Source organism: Urocampus carinirostris, chromosome 11 (assembly GCF_059441175.1).
Source record: "Urocampus carinirostris isolate Australia breed hairy pipefish chromosome 11, RoL_Ucar_1.0, whole genome shotgun sequence".
NCBI classification, from domain to species: domain Eukaryota; kingdom Metazoa; phylum Chordata; class Actinopteri; order Syngnathiformes; family Syngnathidae; genus Urocampus; species Urocampus carinirostris.
In genome coordinates, this window is record NC_142359.1 from 3743884 (window position 1) to 3759355 (window position 15472).

Sequence of the window (15472 nt, forward strand, 5' to 3'; positions counted from 1 at the left end):
TCCTACTCTATAGCATATAAATAATCTATATTTCATGTTGATAATGTGTGTATTATTTGCCCTCATGTAGGTTTTAGATCAGGGGATGAAGTCATAATGGTCTGTAGTTTGCAAAAGTCTTTGATTTGTGCAGCCCTTTGAGACTCTTTGTGATTAAGGGCGTCACAAATAAACTTGACTTGACTCAACTTGACACATCCTGATCTTTTTTGAGTTTTTCATTGGCCTCATGTAGGTTTTAGATCAGGGGATGGTGTCATAAATAGTCTGTAGTTTGTAATAGTCTTGGATTTGTGCAGCCCTTTGAGACTCTTTGTGATTAAGGGCCAAACAAATAAACATGACTCGACATGTTGAGGTTTTGAGTTTTTCCTTGCCCTCATGTTGGTTTTAGATCAGGGGATGGTGTCATAAATAGTCTGTAGTTTGCAAAAGTCTTTGATCTGTGCATCCCTTTGAGACTCTTTGTGATTAAGGGCAATACAAATAAACTTGACTTGACTTGACTCATCCTGAGGTTTTTGAGTTTTTCCTTGCCCTCATATAGGTTTTAGATCAGGGGATGGTGTCATAAATAGTCTGTAGTTTGCAAAAGTCTTTGATCCGTGCAGCCCTTTGAGACTCTTTGTGATTAAGGGCAATACAAATAAACTTGACTTGACTTGACTCATCCTGAGGTTTTTGAGTTTTTCCTTGCCCTCATATAGGTTTTAGATCAGGGGATGGTGTCATAAATAGTCTGTAGTTTGCAAAAGTCTTTGATCTGTGCAGCCCTTTGAGACTCTTGATTGTGATTAATAAACATGACTAGACTTGACTTGACTTAACACTTCCTGAGTACCACAATAAAGCCATGGAAGCACTGACACTTTTGGTCCTTTGCTCCTGTCTATGAGCTTCTGGGGCGAGCCAGAGCAACAAAACAATGGAGCTGAATTTTTTTGGGGGGCAGCTCGAAAGAACAGGACGATCGCAGACCGAGTGATGAAACGTCAGAAAGACGGGGACGTCGGCCACACACCACATGTGACTGCCATCGGGGCAGACAGCCGGCTGACTCACTCGCCCCGACTCCCCTTTCGAAGAATCCCAAGCTTTCCCGTAAACCCTTCACCCTCCTGCCATGCTGACCCAGATCCTCCTGCAGCAAAACATGAACGAGAAGGAGAAACTCAAGTGTGTTGTCTTAGCTAACGCTGTCTCAGCAAGACGGTGGAGTCACATGTGGACAGGGAGTGGGGGCGGAAGGGTTACGTGATCCTCAAGTAACACAAAAAACCTTTCTTGTAAATGAAAAACGACAACCTCAAGCTGCGTTGAAGACCACATGTTGACTCTGGTGGACTTTTCCCTAATCTGTTGTCCAGATGACAAATGATGATGTTACTTTTTGCAGGTGCGGAGTCAGGGGGTAACGGAGGAGCTCAAATGTCTGAGTTTACTCAACGCTCTGGACCAGGAAATCCCAGAAAAGCTGGCCCAACTCCTGGGGGAACCTTGCATCAAGTTGGCAGAGGGCATCAAAGCCTACATCTCCAAGGTAAGTTCAGCGTGGAGGACTCTGAAGCTGGGGTTCGGAATGGCTCAGGAGCCAGGTATGGTTCTGGAGTTTCTTTTGGAGGCTATGCCAAACTTCTCCGCATGCTTCCAATTTTAATACGTGCAAAGTCAAAGCTGTGAAACTACAGTTTACAGTCAACAGGCCCTGTTTTAGCTGTTCCTCTCTTTAGCATTTGCTTAATGCAAGCTCATTAAACCCGTGTTTTCCAACTAGTGTGCTGTGAGACCTTGTCTAGATAGATAGATAGATAGATAGTGAGAGAGAGAGGTAAAGCGAGAGAGAGAGATAGATAGATAGATAGATAGATAGATAGATAGATAGATAGATAGATAGATAGATAGATAGATAGATAGATAGATAGATAGATAGATAGATAGATAGATAGATAGATAGATAGATAGATAGATAGATAGATAGATAGATAGATAGTGAGAGAGAGAGAGGTAAAGCGAGGGAGATAGATAGATAGATAGATAGATAGATAGATAGATAGATAGATAGATAGATAGATAGATAGTGAGAGAGAGAGAGGTAAAGCGAGGGAGATAGATAGATAGATAGATAGATAGATAGATAGATAGATAGATAGATAGATAGATAGATAGATAGATAGATAGATAGATAGATAGTGAGAGAGAGAGAGAGAGAGGTAAAGCGAGGGAGATAGATAGATAGATAGATAGATAGATAGATAGATAGATAGATAGATAGATAGATAGTGAGAGAGAGAGGTAAAGCAAGAGAGATAGATAGATAGATAGATAGATAGATAGATAGATAGATAGATAGATAGATAGATAGATAGATAGATAGATAGTGAGAGAGAGAGAGGTAAAGCGAGGGAGATAGATAGATAGATAGATAGATAGATAGATAGATAGATAGATAGATAGATAGATAGATAGATAGATAGATAGATAGATAGTGAGAGAGAGAGAGAGAGAGGTAAAGCGAGGGAGATAGATAGATAGATAGATAGATAGATAGATAGATAGATAGATAGATAGATAGATAGATAGATAGATAGATAGTGAGAGAGAGAGGTAAAGCAAGAGAGATAGATAGATAGATAGATAGATAGATAGATAGATAGATAGATAGATAGATAGATAGATAGATAGATAGATAGTGAGAGAGAGAGAGGTAAAGCGAGGGAGATAGATAGATAGATAGATAGATAGATAGATAGATAGATAGATAGATAGATAGATAGATAGATAGATAGATAGATAGATAGATAGATAGATAGTGAGAGAGAGAGAGAGGTAAAGCGAGGGAGATAGATAGATAGATAGATAGATAGATAGATAGATAGTGAGAGAGAGAGAGAGGTAAAGCGAGGGAGATAGATAGATAGATAGATAGATAGATAGATAGATAGATAGATAGATAGATAGATAGATAGATAGATAGACAATAACTCAACAACAAAATAATGTTATGGATAATAGTATACAGGTGTCAAACAGGCGGCCCGCGGGGCAGATCAGGCCCGCTAAGGATTTGAATCCGGCCCGCGAGACAACATTTAGAGAAGCGCAAGAGAAAAACAAGCTGTTGGTTGAAATATGTCAACTTGAGGTTGCCAAAGAAAGGTGCCTCGAACAAAGACCCTGTATTTGTATTTCTTTTTCTCTCTCTCTCTCTCTCTCTCTTTTCTTCCCCTTTTCTCCCACTCTGTCTCCGTCTCTTTCACTCTCGGTGTCTCTCTTTTTGTCTTTTTTTGTTGCTCTTTGTTTCTTTCTCTCTCTGTGTCTTTTTAACTTCTTTTGCTCTAACTTCCCTTTTTCCTTTTCTCTCTTTTCTTTTTCTCTCTTCCTACCCTTCACGCTCTCTTTTCTCTCCTTCTGTCTTTCCATTTCTTGAATTTCCACCCTCTCTCTTTTTCTCTCCCTCTCTTTCTCTCAAAAAGACACTGTACTTGTATTTATTTCTCTCTCTCGCTCTCTCTCTCTCTTTCTCTCTCTCTCTCTCTCTCTCTCTCTCTCTCTTCCACCCCTTTTCTCCCACTCTCTGTCTCTGTCTCTTTCACTCTCGGTGTCTCTTTTTTTCTCTTTTTTTTGTTGCTCTTTGTTTCTTTCTCTCTCTGTGTCTTTTTAACATCTTTTGCTCTAACTTCCTTTTTTTCCTTTTCTCTTTCTCTCTTTCTCTCTTCCTACCCTTCGCACTTTCTTTTCTCTTTTCTCTCCTTCTGTCTTTCTGTTTCTCTTTGGATTTCTTTTCTCCTCTCCCTTTCTTTTCCCCCTCTCTCACAACTTTTAATCTCTTTTGTTTCTCACGCTCTCTCCCTCTCTCTCTTTCTTTGTCCCAGCCTCTCTCCTTTTCCCTCCCTCTTTCTCTTATTTCTTTATCTCTCTTTTTCTTTCTCTTTAATCTACTCGTCCGGCCCCCGACAGAATGTTTGTTCTTTCGTGTGGCCCCCGAGTTAAAATGACACACCTGCTCTATGGAATTGAACGAGTTAATGGGATTCGCCATTTTGAAAGTGTTGTGTTCCTTCAGTGACATCACAGGGGAAACAATTTTGAGACTAAATTTCTCAAGTCTCTCAGTGAGTGGAAGGAATATTTTGCATAATGGTAGGGAGGAATGTTACACGTCCTGTACCTAGAATTTTGTTTGGGAATACCTTTAAAATTGAATTTCACCATGAAAATGGCGGATAAACCCCGGAAAAGAGATTTTTTGTCAGGCCGCCAGGTTTACTTCCAATGAAGAATGAAGATTGTTGTGCTTCTGTCAGGCTGCCAATTCTGAGTCACGGCAAAACAGCATTGACCTCATTTTGGCTAGCGTGTAAAATGTGTGCGCGTGTGCATTTTCAGTCCTCGACCAGGACTTCAAATCACGTACGACCAGTCAGGGCTGAATCCGACCCGCTTCTATTTTTAGATTTGATGAGAGAGCGCGGGCGCCGCCCACGCCGGATGATAAGCGCCGGGTTTCTTTTAAACTCGTCTGCTTGGTTCGGGGTTTGTTCGGGTGCTTGAAATCCTTGGAAACGCTTGGATTTTGTGTCAAGCGCTTGTAAATGCTTGATATAGTTGCCGTCAGGGTTCGTTGGGGTGTTTGGAAGCCTTGAAGATGTTTGAATTTTGGGTTGAAGTGCTTGTCAATACTTGACATTGTTGCCATCAGGATTTGTGCAGGTGCTTGATATCCTTGGAAGCGCTTGTAAATGCTTGACATAGTTGCCGTTGGGGTTCGATCGGGTGTTTAGAATCCTTGAAAACGCTTGAATTTTAGTTGAAGTGCATGTGAATACTTGGCATTGTTGCCGTAGGGTTTCGTTCGGGTGTTTGGAATCCTTGCAAATGCTTGAATTTTGGGTTGAAGTGCTTGTCAATACTTGGCATTGTTGCCGTCAGGTTGCGTTTGGGTGTCTGGAATCCTTGAAAATGCTTGAATTTTGTGTCAAGCGCTTGTAAATGCTTGACATAGTTGCCGTCAGGGTTTGTTCTGGTGTTTGGAATCCTTGCAAATGCTTGAATTTTAGTTGAAGTGCTCATCAAGTGCATTGTTGCCATCAGGATTTGTGCAGGTGCTTGAAATCCTTGAAAACGCTTGAATTTTGTGTCAAGTGCTTGTAAATGCTTGACATAGTTGCCGTCAGGGTTTGTTCTGGTGTTTGGATTCCTTGCAAATGCTTGAATTTTTGTTGAAGTGCTCATCAAGTGCATTGTTGCCATCAGGATTTGTGCAGGTGCTTGAAATCCTTGAAAACGCTTGAATTTTGTGTCAAGCGCTTGTAAATGCTTGACATAGTTGCCGTCAGGGTTTGTTCTGGTGTTTGGAATCCTTGCAAATGCTTGAATTTTAGTTGAAGTGCTCATCAAGTGCATTGTTGCCATCAGGATTTGTGCAGGTGCTTGAAATCCTTGAAAACGCTTGAATTTTGTGTCAAGTGCTTGTAAATGCTTGACATAGTTGCCGTCAGGGTTTGTTCTGGTGTTTGGATTCCTTGCAAATGCTTGAATTTTTGTTGAAGTGCTCATCAAGTGCATTGTGTCCATCTGGGATCATTGTGGTGTTTGGAATCCTTGAAAACGCTTGAATTTTGTGTCAAGCGCTTGTAGATGCTTGACATTGTTGCCATCAGGGTTCGTTCGATGTTTGGAATCCTTGAAAACGCTTGAATTTTGTGTCAAGCGCTTGTAGATGCTTGACATTGTTGCCATCAGGGTTCGTTCGATGTTTGGAATCCTTGCAAATGCTTGAATTTTAATGTCGTGTTTTCAAGGGTTGAAAAGTTTGCATAAAGTCTTTGTGAATGATCGACATGGTTGCCAACAGGATTTGTGCGGGTGCTTGAAATCCTTGGAAACGCTTGAATTTTGTGTCAAGCGCTTGGAAATGCTTGACATTGTTGCCATCAGGGTTCATTGGGGTGTTTGGAATCCTTGAAAAACGCTTGAATTTTACTTGAAGTGCTTGTCAATACTTGACATCGTTGCCATCAGTGTTCGTTCAGGTGTTTGGAATCCTTTCAAATGCTTGAATTCAAATGTATGTTTTAAGGTTTGAAAAGTGTGCGTAACCTGCTTGTGAATGCTCGACATGGTTGCCATCGGGGTTCGTGCGGGTGCTTGAAATCTTTGAACATGCTTGAATATTATTGTTGATCTAAAAATCATGTGTCTTCATAAATGCCCAGATATAGGCAGATATATTTGGTGCTCTGCAAAATACACCATTCTCACCAGATTCCTTTTCTTTAATGGTACTGGAGATAATGGAAAACTTGGTTACTAAAGTCCTTAAAAAGTACTTGAATTTCTCCATGGCGAAGGAGTAAAACCCCTGTGATAAGCTTCAGTTTACTTTTAAACTTTAATGGTTGGATCCAAACTCTCGCGACAAGGAGATGACCGACCGGGTTCATACAGGTGCTTGAAATCCTTAAAAATGCTTGAATTTTGATGTCACGTTTACAGGGATTGAAAAATGCTTGAATTTGAACTTGCTTGGAAGGGAAAATATGCTCATCCTGAAGGAATATAAAACCGGGAAAGGGAAGATCAATATTTATATGAAATCTTAAGCCACTTTCACGGATCTTTGGCATGGTGAAGGGCTCAAAGTGGAATGGAAAAAAGGGATTGGCTGGAATCCTCTGCATAACAAACACAAAACTAGAACTGGCGTGGTCTATTACTTTTGCAAAGGGGTCACATATCAGACACTCGGGGAGGGGGGGTACCCCAAAAGACTTTTGCCCCTAGCCCTGTGAACACGGAAAGCAACTATTTAGACTTTGGGGCTCCCGTTGGGTTTAAAATATCCCAATCCTGGAGACCTATTCCTGTCAGGACCAGAACGGAGACAGGACCCACTTGCCTTACGTTTCTCTCAGTTTTGTTGGAAGAAAGGAAAGGATTGTGTCCATGATCCGGTGATCGCTGGTGGCGGGAAGCAGGACTAGTGGGACTTCCGTGGCGAGCGATGGCGGTTTCGGGAACGGAAAAAAACGGCTAAGTAGCCGGGACAGGAGAGCAAAAAACGTGGTCGGGATCGGAAACGAGTCGAAAGCCAGGAGAGGAGAGTAGACGTGGTCGGGATCAAAAAACGGGTTGAAGCCGGGAGACCGACGGGAGCAAAAACAGGTGGGAGTCAGGGTCGAAAAAGGCTTGCCTAGCGTTAACTGAGGTTAGCCGACGGACTGACCACAGGTGACAGAAAGGAGTGGGTTTAAATAGGGACAGGGAGCCAATCAGAGTCCGAGGCAGTTGGCGCCAAAGAATCTAGAAAATTCCGTGTTTTCGCTCATGAATAAATATACACCGCCGTTCAAAAGTTTAGGGCCCTTCGGAAAATTCCAAAGTTTGAGGGAATGAAAAAAATATTTCAAACCTTCTGTTTCTCCATTGTACAGTACTTTCTATTTATTTAGGAACTTTTTTTATTTATAATAAAAATGGTGATTTGCGGAAAACACACTATTGTCTGGGTGTGTCATGATTACCGATATGCTTCACCTCGGACTCTGATTGTCTCCCTGTCCCTATTTAAACCCACTCATGTCTGTCCCCTTTGGTCAGTCCGTCTGCGAACCTCAGTTCACACTAGGCAAGCCTTTTTCGACCCTGACTAGCACCTGTTTTTTGCTTCCGTCTGTCCCCCGGCTTCGACCGGTTTTTGATCCTGACCACGTCTACGCTCCCGTCCCAGCTTTCGACCTCTTTTTGTCCCCGACCACGTCTACTCTGGTTTCCTGGCTTACGACTCGCTTACGACCCCGACCACGTTTTTGATCTCCTGTCCCGGCTACTGACATGTTTTTCCGTTCTCTACACCGCCATCTCTGTAGTGTTTTGTAGTATTTCTTAAGTAGTTTCGTAATACTGCTGTAGTTTACTTTTCTAGTATTTCTGTTGCAATATTTCTGTTGTGGGATTTCTATCATTATGTTTTTGTAGTGGTATTTTTATCATAGTATTAATACTGCTATTTTTTGTTGGATATCTGTAGTATATTTGCACTGTTTCAATAGTAGTGTTTTTGTCATCTTACTGTAGTAGTATTTTTGTAGTATCTCTGTTGTAATATTTTTTTTGTACTTTTTATGTATTATAGTATTACTGTAGTAGTATTTCAATCATATTTAATTCTTTTCATAATGCAAGCAAAATAATACATTACTGTTACGGTTGCCATGGCGCCCAATTGGCCCCACCCGTGTGGCGCCAGCTGCGGCTCATTGACAGATTGGCTTTCTGTCTATTTAAGCTCAGTGCTCTCGTTTTTCCTTTGTTAGCCCGTCAACGAACTTCTGCCTTGCAAGACGTGGGTTTCTACTCGTTCCTGTTGATATTTCTTGTCCGGTATTGTTCCCGTTTACTTTGTCCTGTTTAATTTCGGTTTCCATTTTTTTTCAGTCTATTTTTGTCTTGTTTATTATTCTATCCAGTTTCCATTCCTGTCTTGTTTGTCCTGTTTTATTTCGATATCCTGTTTCATTGGCAATCCTGTCTGTCCCGTCCTGTCCGGTATCACCCCCATCTGTTCGATATCTGCTCGGGCAATCGGAATCGATCTCGTCGGTCTCTGGCTTCCTGTCTTTCCACGCCAGACCGGTGCCTAACCAGCATGACTCCCCGTTTCCCATAAAATAAAAGGCTTGCGTGACAACGTCACGCGTTTGGGTCCTGATCCTGTTCTAGTTTACAACAAGGATGTCCCTGTTTCTAATCACTGAATTTGATATACAGTTTTCTAGTACTTTTGCAGTATTTTGATCAGATTTCTGCAGTAGTATTTTTGTTCAACAAAGGGACAAGTTGGCACCAGACAAGCATTTTTTTTATTAGTAGTACTTTACTTTTTGTGGCTCACTTTAAAAAGCCTAACTGGCCGCATGTGGCCCGCGGGCTGTAGTTTGCCCACCCCTGCAGTAGGGAAACAAATGAAGCGCACATGTATGGTGCACGGGCGTTTTTTGTGTTCTTTTCTCTTTCAAGCAGGCAAACAGATAAGGAATTTCCCTCAAGTGAGCATGGACTATTTTCAAGAAACCGGAGAATCTGGCCAAACCTCAAGACCGGTTTTTCGACGCCATTGTCAAATTATCCGAGGAAGAAGTCAACAATTGAATCTTTAGTTTGCTATTTCTGTTTATTATTAACAATCAGGGTTGGGTAGGGTTACTTTAACTGGATTACTTTCAATGACTTTTGGATGACTCCAATAGCAAATATGCTAATACAAGACAAAAGAAACTAAATAGGAATAAAATGATGACTCGCAACACGTGGTAAGCTTTCTCTCCTGGCTTTGATCTCTTTGATCTCCGGCAAAACGAACATCAAATGCGACAGAAACAAAATGAAAATAAATCCAAACATCATTTTTGCCGTTCCATGTATTCCGTTACTCCCCAAGCCTGCAGAAACTGTAGTCATTTTATTCCTATTTCGTTTCTTTTGTCTGTTATTAGCATATTTGGTATTGGAGTAATCCAAAAGTACTTGAAAGTAATCAAGTTCAAGTAACCCGACCCAACCCTGGTTATGACACAAGGTTTTACAGAATACTACCTTATTTGTGCAATAATAGATCAATCAATAAACGTCACTTACCATAATCATCAAAACATTGTATGCGCAGGGAATCGAACCCGGGTCACGGTGGTGAGAGAGCTGACACCCCTGGACTAGCGGCTAATTTTATTTCATCATCAGACTCATTTTACTCACGGTACCAGAAACAAATGTTAGAGAATGGAGGAAACAGAAAGATATGAAAAACGCTAAGCCAAAATAATTATCTAAAACATCAAAAAGTAGTTTCCCTCGCCGTGCTTTATTGCATTTATTATTATTTTTCGGTTTACTCCATTCTCTAACATCCGTTTCTGGCACGGTGAGTCAAAATTGTGTGATCATGAGATCCAATCCAATATATCCTAACTGTATCCCTAGTGGTCGTTGGGTTTCAGCCTTCAAACCGCTGCGACCCGGGTTCGATTCCCAGTGCAGAAAATGTTTGGCGACATGTCAATAATCAGGGTTGGGTAAGGTTACTTTAACTGGATTACTTTCAATGACATTTGGATGACTCCAATACCAAATATGCTAATAAAAGACAAAAGAAACTCAATAGGAATAAAATGATGACTCACAACACGTGGTAAGCTTTCTCTCCTGGCTTTGATCTCTTTGATCTCCAGCAAAACTAACATAAAATGCGACAGAAACAAAATGAAAATAAATCCAAACAGCTTGCCAACATCATTTTTGCCGTTCCATGTGTTCCGTTACTCCCCAAGCCTGCACAAAATGGAGTCATTTTATTCATATTTAGTTTCTTTTGTCTTTTATGAGCATATTTGGTATTGGAGTAATCCAAAAGTAATCGAAAGTAATCAAGTTAAAGCAACCCTGCCCGTCTGAACCCTACATGCAGACCAAGAGAGCCAGCCCGGGCCTGTCCAGGCCAAGAGATGTATTCAAGTATTGGGTTGCAGCCCCCGCTAATCTGCAGGAGAAAGGCTCCTTCATGTGCCTGCATGTTGAAGGTTTTTCCCTCAGTGGTTCTACCCCCTCCGTCCTTTCCCTCATTCCTAAATCTTACCGGGCCTGACGAGTGAATAAAGAGGTGAAACCTCTCCTGGCAGCTCAATGAAAAGGCAGAAGAGGTTAGAAGTTACTTTCCACTGGAACATCTTTGTGTATCAACGGAGGTAGATCATCAGCAGCTCTACTTTTGAGTCAAAACACTGAACAACTCCATACCTGTCAACCTGTACGTTTTTGTCTGCCGCCTGGGGTTTTCCCATCATGCATCATTCTGTAGTAGTTTTGTAGTGAAAGAAAGTCCGTCTCTTTTTAGAGAACCGGCTATTTGGGCTCATTTCATTAAAGAGAGCCGGCTCTCAAACGGCTCACTTGCTTTGATGCTATATCATACCCGTCAACCTGTACGTTTTTGCCGTATGATGCATTTTAAGACGTGTACAACGTACAAGAAAATCTGTACGGAAAAACGCAAATTTGTCAATGATGGGTACCATCCGGTATACACCAACTATCACCAAACGGTAAATCAATCGAGTCAAACCGGTCCGCCGCGGTAGCCTCTATCTCGGTATTGTTTTTTTCGTTGCAAACAAAACGAGCGGTTTGATGCTAGTGTGCGCATGCGTCTGCCGCCTGGGGATATCCCATCATTCATCATTCCGTGGTAGTTGTGTAGTGAAAGGAAGTCCGTCTCTTTTTAGAGAACCGGCTTTTTGGGCTCAACTCATTACAGAGAGCCAATTCTCAAACGGCTCACTTGCTTTGAGGCTATATCAACCTGTACGTTTTTGCCGTACAAAGTACTTTTATCATGCATTTTAAGACGGGTAGGAGGTACAAGAAAATATGTACGGAAAAACGCAAATTCGTCAATGATAGGTACTATCCGGTATGCATCACCAAACGGCAAATCAATCGAGTCAAACGAGTTCGCCGCGGTAGCCTCTATCTCGGTATGGTTTTTTTCGTTGCAAACGAAGCAAGCGTTGATGCTACTGTGCGCATGCGTCTGCCGCCTAGGATTTACCATCATGCATCATTCTGTGGTAGATGTGTAGTGAAAGGAAGTCCGTCTCTTTTTAGAGAACCGGCTTTTTGGGCTCAACTCATTAAAGAGTGCCGGCTCTTAAACGGCTCACTTGCTTTGATGCTATATATTACGAATCATTATTGTTGGATAAAGAAGTTAAGAAAAAAAGGAAGTATAAAAGGAGAAAATGGACAGGTTTGTGGTTATCCCTTTAATCAGTGTATTACCAACAGTAATTTTAATTAATTAATTAAGTAATTGGCTCAGGAGGTAGAGCGCTCGTCTTGGGATCAAGAGATCGCAGTTCGAATCCCGGCTCCTCCGTGTTACATGTGGAAGTGTCCTTGGGTAAGACACTGAACCCCTAATGCCCCCAATAAGCAGGCTAGCGCCTTATATGGCTGCACGGCCGCTATTGGGAAATGTGAAGCACACTGTAAAGCGCTTTGGGAAGTCTTGACTTTAAAGCGCTATAGAAATGCAGATGAAATGTAATGAAATGAAATGATCTCGGTATCATTATTTTCGTTGCAAACAAAGCGGGCGGTTTGATGCTAGTGTGCGCATGCGTCTGCCGCCTGGGGTTTTCCCATCATGCATCATTCCGTGGTAGTTGTGTAGTGAAAGGAAGTCCGTCTCTGTAAAGCGCTTTGGGAAGTCTTGACTTGAAAAGCGCTATAGAATTGCTTATGAAATGAAATGAAATGATGTGCATTTCTATAGCGCTTTTCAAGTCAATGACTTCCCAAAGCTCTTTACAATGTGCTTCACATTTTCCAATAGCGGCCTTGCAGCCATGTAAGGCGCTAACCTGCTAATTGGGGGTATTAGGGGTTCAGTGTCTTACCCAAGGACACTTCGACATGTAACACGGACGAGCCGGGATTCGAACTGGGTTCCCTTGATCCCAAGACGAGCGCTCTACCTCCCGAGCCACTGCCGCCCCAATCAGATCATTTATTTTCATTAATTGAATGCAAAATGCAGCTCCTTTTCACGGCTTGTTTTTACAAGCTTGCTGGGTGAAAGCTCCATCCAGACGAAAGTAGGAAGCCTAATAAATTGTGAACAGCCATCGCCATGTAACTAAGGCCTGCACAGGGCTCTGCTGTTTTAGCTCCAAAGATTCCAGAGGTTGCCGGATCAAAACAGTTGAAAGCAGTGAAAATCGAGCCTGCGCACAAAAATCAGGGCTCGAAATTGCTAATTAAGAAGCCACTTAAGTCAAAGTTAAGGTGCATGAAGGTAAAAATACACAGGTTCCCCTGACGTTGTGTCCTAAATGCGGTATTTTGAAGTCGAGTCGAAGTAGAACGAAGTTGAGTAAAGTTAGTAGAGTTTGTCGAGAACCGGCTTCTTCGGCTCGGCTCACTAAAAGGAACCGGCTCTTTCGGGTCCTAAACGGCTCTTCGGGTTGTTTTTGCTTCTTTAGTCCCAACATGACCAAATATGATGTAAAATTATGCACAACATGACTTAAAGGAAGGGGGGAATAGAACAAAAAAGAAAAAAATACCAAAATGAAAAAGTAGTGAAAAGCGGAGAAAAAAAGAAACAAAAGGAAAAGAAAAAAAGAAGGAAAAATTTAGAGAAAAAGCCAGGAAAAAAGAAAAGAAACAAATGTAGGAAAAAAGTAATTAGAGAACAAAAAAAGTAACAAAAAAGCTCTCTTTGTGACAGAAAGAGAGGGAGGGAAAAGAGAGAGGGTGGGACAAAGTGAAATGGGAGTAAGAGAGAGGGAGAAAATACACCAAGAGGGAGAGAGAGAGGGGGGGTGAGAGAGAGAGAGAGAGAGAGAGAGAGAGAAAAGAGACAGAGAGAGAGAGAGACCGACAGAGATAGGAAGAGACAGAGAGAGGAAGAGAAAGAGAGCAAATGTGACTAACAAAAGAGATTAAAAAGAGAAACTGTGAAAGAGGCGAAAAAGAGAGAGAAAGAAAAAAATACAAAGTGAAATAAATAAAGAGAGAAGGAGAGAAAAGAGAAGAAGAGAATGAGGTAAGGTGGGAAAGAGAAGAAAGAAAAAGAGAGAGAGGGAGAGAGCGTGAAAAACAAAAGATAAAAAGTTGTGAGAGAGGGGGAAAAGAAAGGGAGAGGAAGAAGGAAATCCAATGAGGAATAGAAAGACAGGAGAAAAAAGAGAAAAGAAAGCGCGAAGGGTATGAAGAGAGAAAGAGAAAAGAAAGAAAAGGAAAAAAGGAAGTTAGAGCAAAAGAGGTTAAAACACAGAGAGAGAAAGAGACAAAGAGCAACAAAGAGAGAAAAAGAGAGACACGGAGAGTGAAAGAAACAGAGTGGGAGAAAAGGGGTGGAAAACAAAGAGAGAGAGAGAGAGACAGAGACAAAGAGAGAGAGATAAATAAATACAAGTACAGTGTCTTTGTTAGAGGCACCTGGCTTTGGCAATACAAGTTGACATCCTGCAGCTTGTTTTTCTCTTGCACTTCTCTAATTGTTGTCTCACGGGCCGGATTAATTCCCTTAGCGGGCCTGATTTGGCCCGCGGGCCGCCTCTTTGACACCTGTGATCTAGGAGGTGGGACGAGTGCCCAAAAACAAATGGGTTCCATGAGGTCAAGAACCTTTTTGTTCTGGAGGGCACTCAAACACGTTCCGTTCACGTTAGTCGGATTCCGTTCCGACACGTTTCTTTTCCGGTTTTGATCACGATTACCGTGAGAAAACACGCCGCCCACGCCGTCTTCGGTTTGAAAAGAATGGCTCATTTATTTGATGCTTAATAGATTCGGCTCGCCAGGTGGGCAGTTGCCCCGAAATACCACCAGTGTCAAAAAGTCAAGAGGTCCAGAAAGTCAAATCCCTGCCGGGGATGTTCTTTTACCTGCTGGTGGAGTCGAATCACCTAGGGCAGGGGTGTCAAACTCATTTTAACTTGGGGGCCACACGTTGGAAATAACATTGTCTCGGGGGCCGGAAGGGTAGATTAGAGAGAAAGAATAAAAGAGAAAGAAATAAGTAAGTATAGACAGTAGGACAAAGAAAGAGAGAAAAAAGAGGGAGAGGGAGAGAGAGAGAGAAAAAATGAAATACAAGAGATAAAAAGAGAATAGAAAGAGAGGGGAAAAAAGAGAAATAGAGCAAAAGAGAGAAGTAGAGAAAGGAGAAGGAAAGAAAGACAGAAGGAAAAAGAGAAAAGGAAAAAAGGAAGAGAGCAAAAGAAGGTAAAAAGACAGAAAAAGACCAAAAGGAACAAAGAAAGAGAAAAAGAGGGACAGAGAAAGTGAAAGAGAGAGAGAAAGAGTGGATGAAAAAGGGAGGAAGAGAGAGAGAGAAAGAGAGAAAGAAAGAAATACAAGTACAGTACCTTTGTTCGAGGTACCTGGCTTTGGCAACATCAAGTTGACATTTTTCAACCTGCTGCTTGTTTTTCTCTTGTGCTTCTCTGAGTGTTGTCTCGCAGGCCGGATTCAATCCCTTAGTGGGCCTGATCTGGCCCGCGGGCCGCCTGTTTGACACCTCTGACCATGGGCTAAAGTCAGGGTTTTTGTTTGTAGCTTTTCTCATTTCGGTCCTTGAGGGCAGGAGTTCTGTCGATTTTTTTAAAAGGCTTTCTTATGATCAGGATTGCTACAAGGCTTCTGCAGAGGATAGATAAATAGATAGATAGATAGATAGATAGATAGATAGAGAGAGAGAGAGAGAGAGAGAAAGAGACAGAGAGAAAGAGAGAGAGAGAAAGAGAGAGAGAGAAAGAGTTAGATAGATAGATAGATAGATAGAGAGACAGAGAGAGGGAGAAAAAGAGAGAGAGAGAGAAAGAGAGAGAGAGAGATAGATAGATAGATAGATAGAGAGACAGAGAGAGGTAGAAAAAGAGAGAGAGAGAGTTAGATAGATAGATAGATA

The 15472-nt window shown here is 41.8% G+C and overlaps 1 protein-coding gene across 1 annotated transcript in view; it reads left to right on the forward strand.

Moving 5' to 3' along the window:
- tnfsf10l (TNF superfamily member 10, like) overlaps positions 1 to 15472 on the forward strand; it is a 50702-nt gene that overhangs the window by 23807 nt on the left and 11423 nt on the right. The window contains exon 2 of the mRNA XM_088347440.1: positions 1397 to 1540. Coding sequence (XP_088203566.1) covers positions 1397 to 1540 — 144 coding nt within the window. The remainder of the gene's footprint in view (positions 1 to 1396; positions 1541 to 15472) is intronic.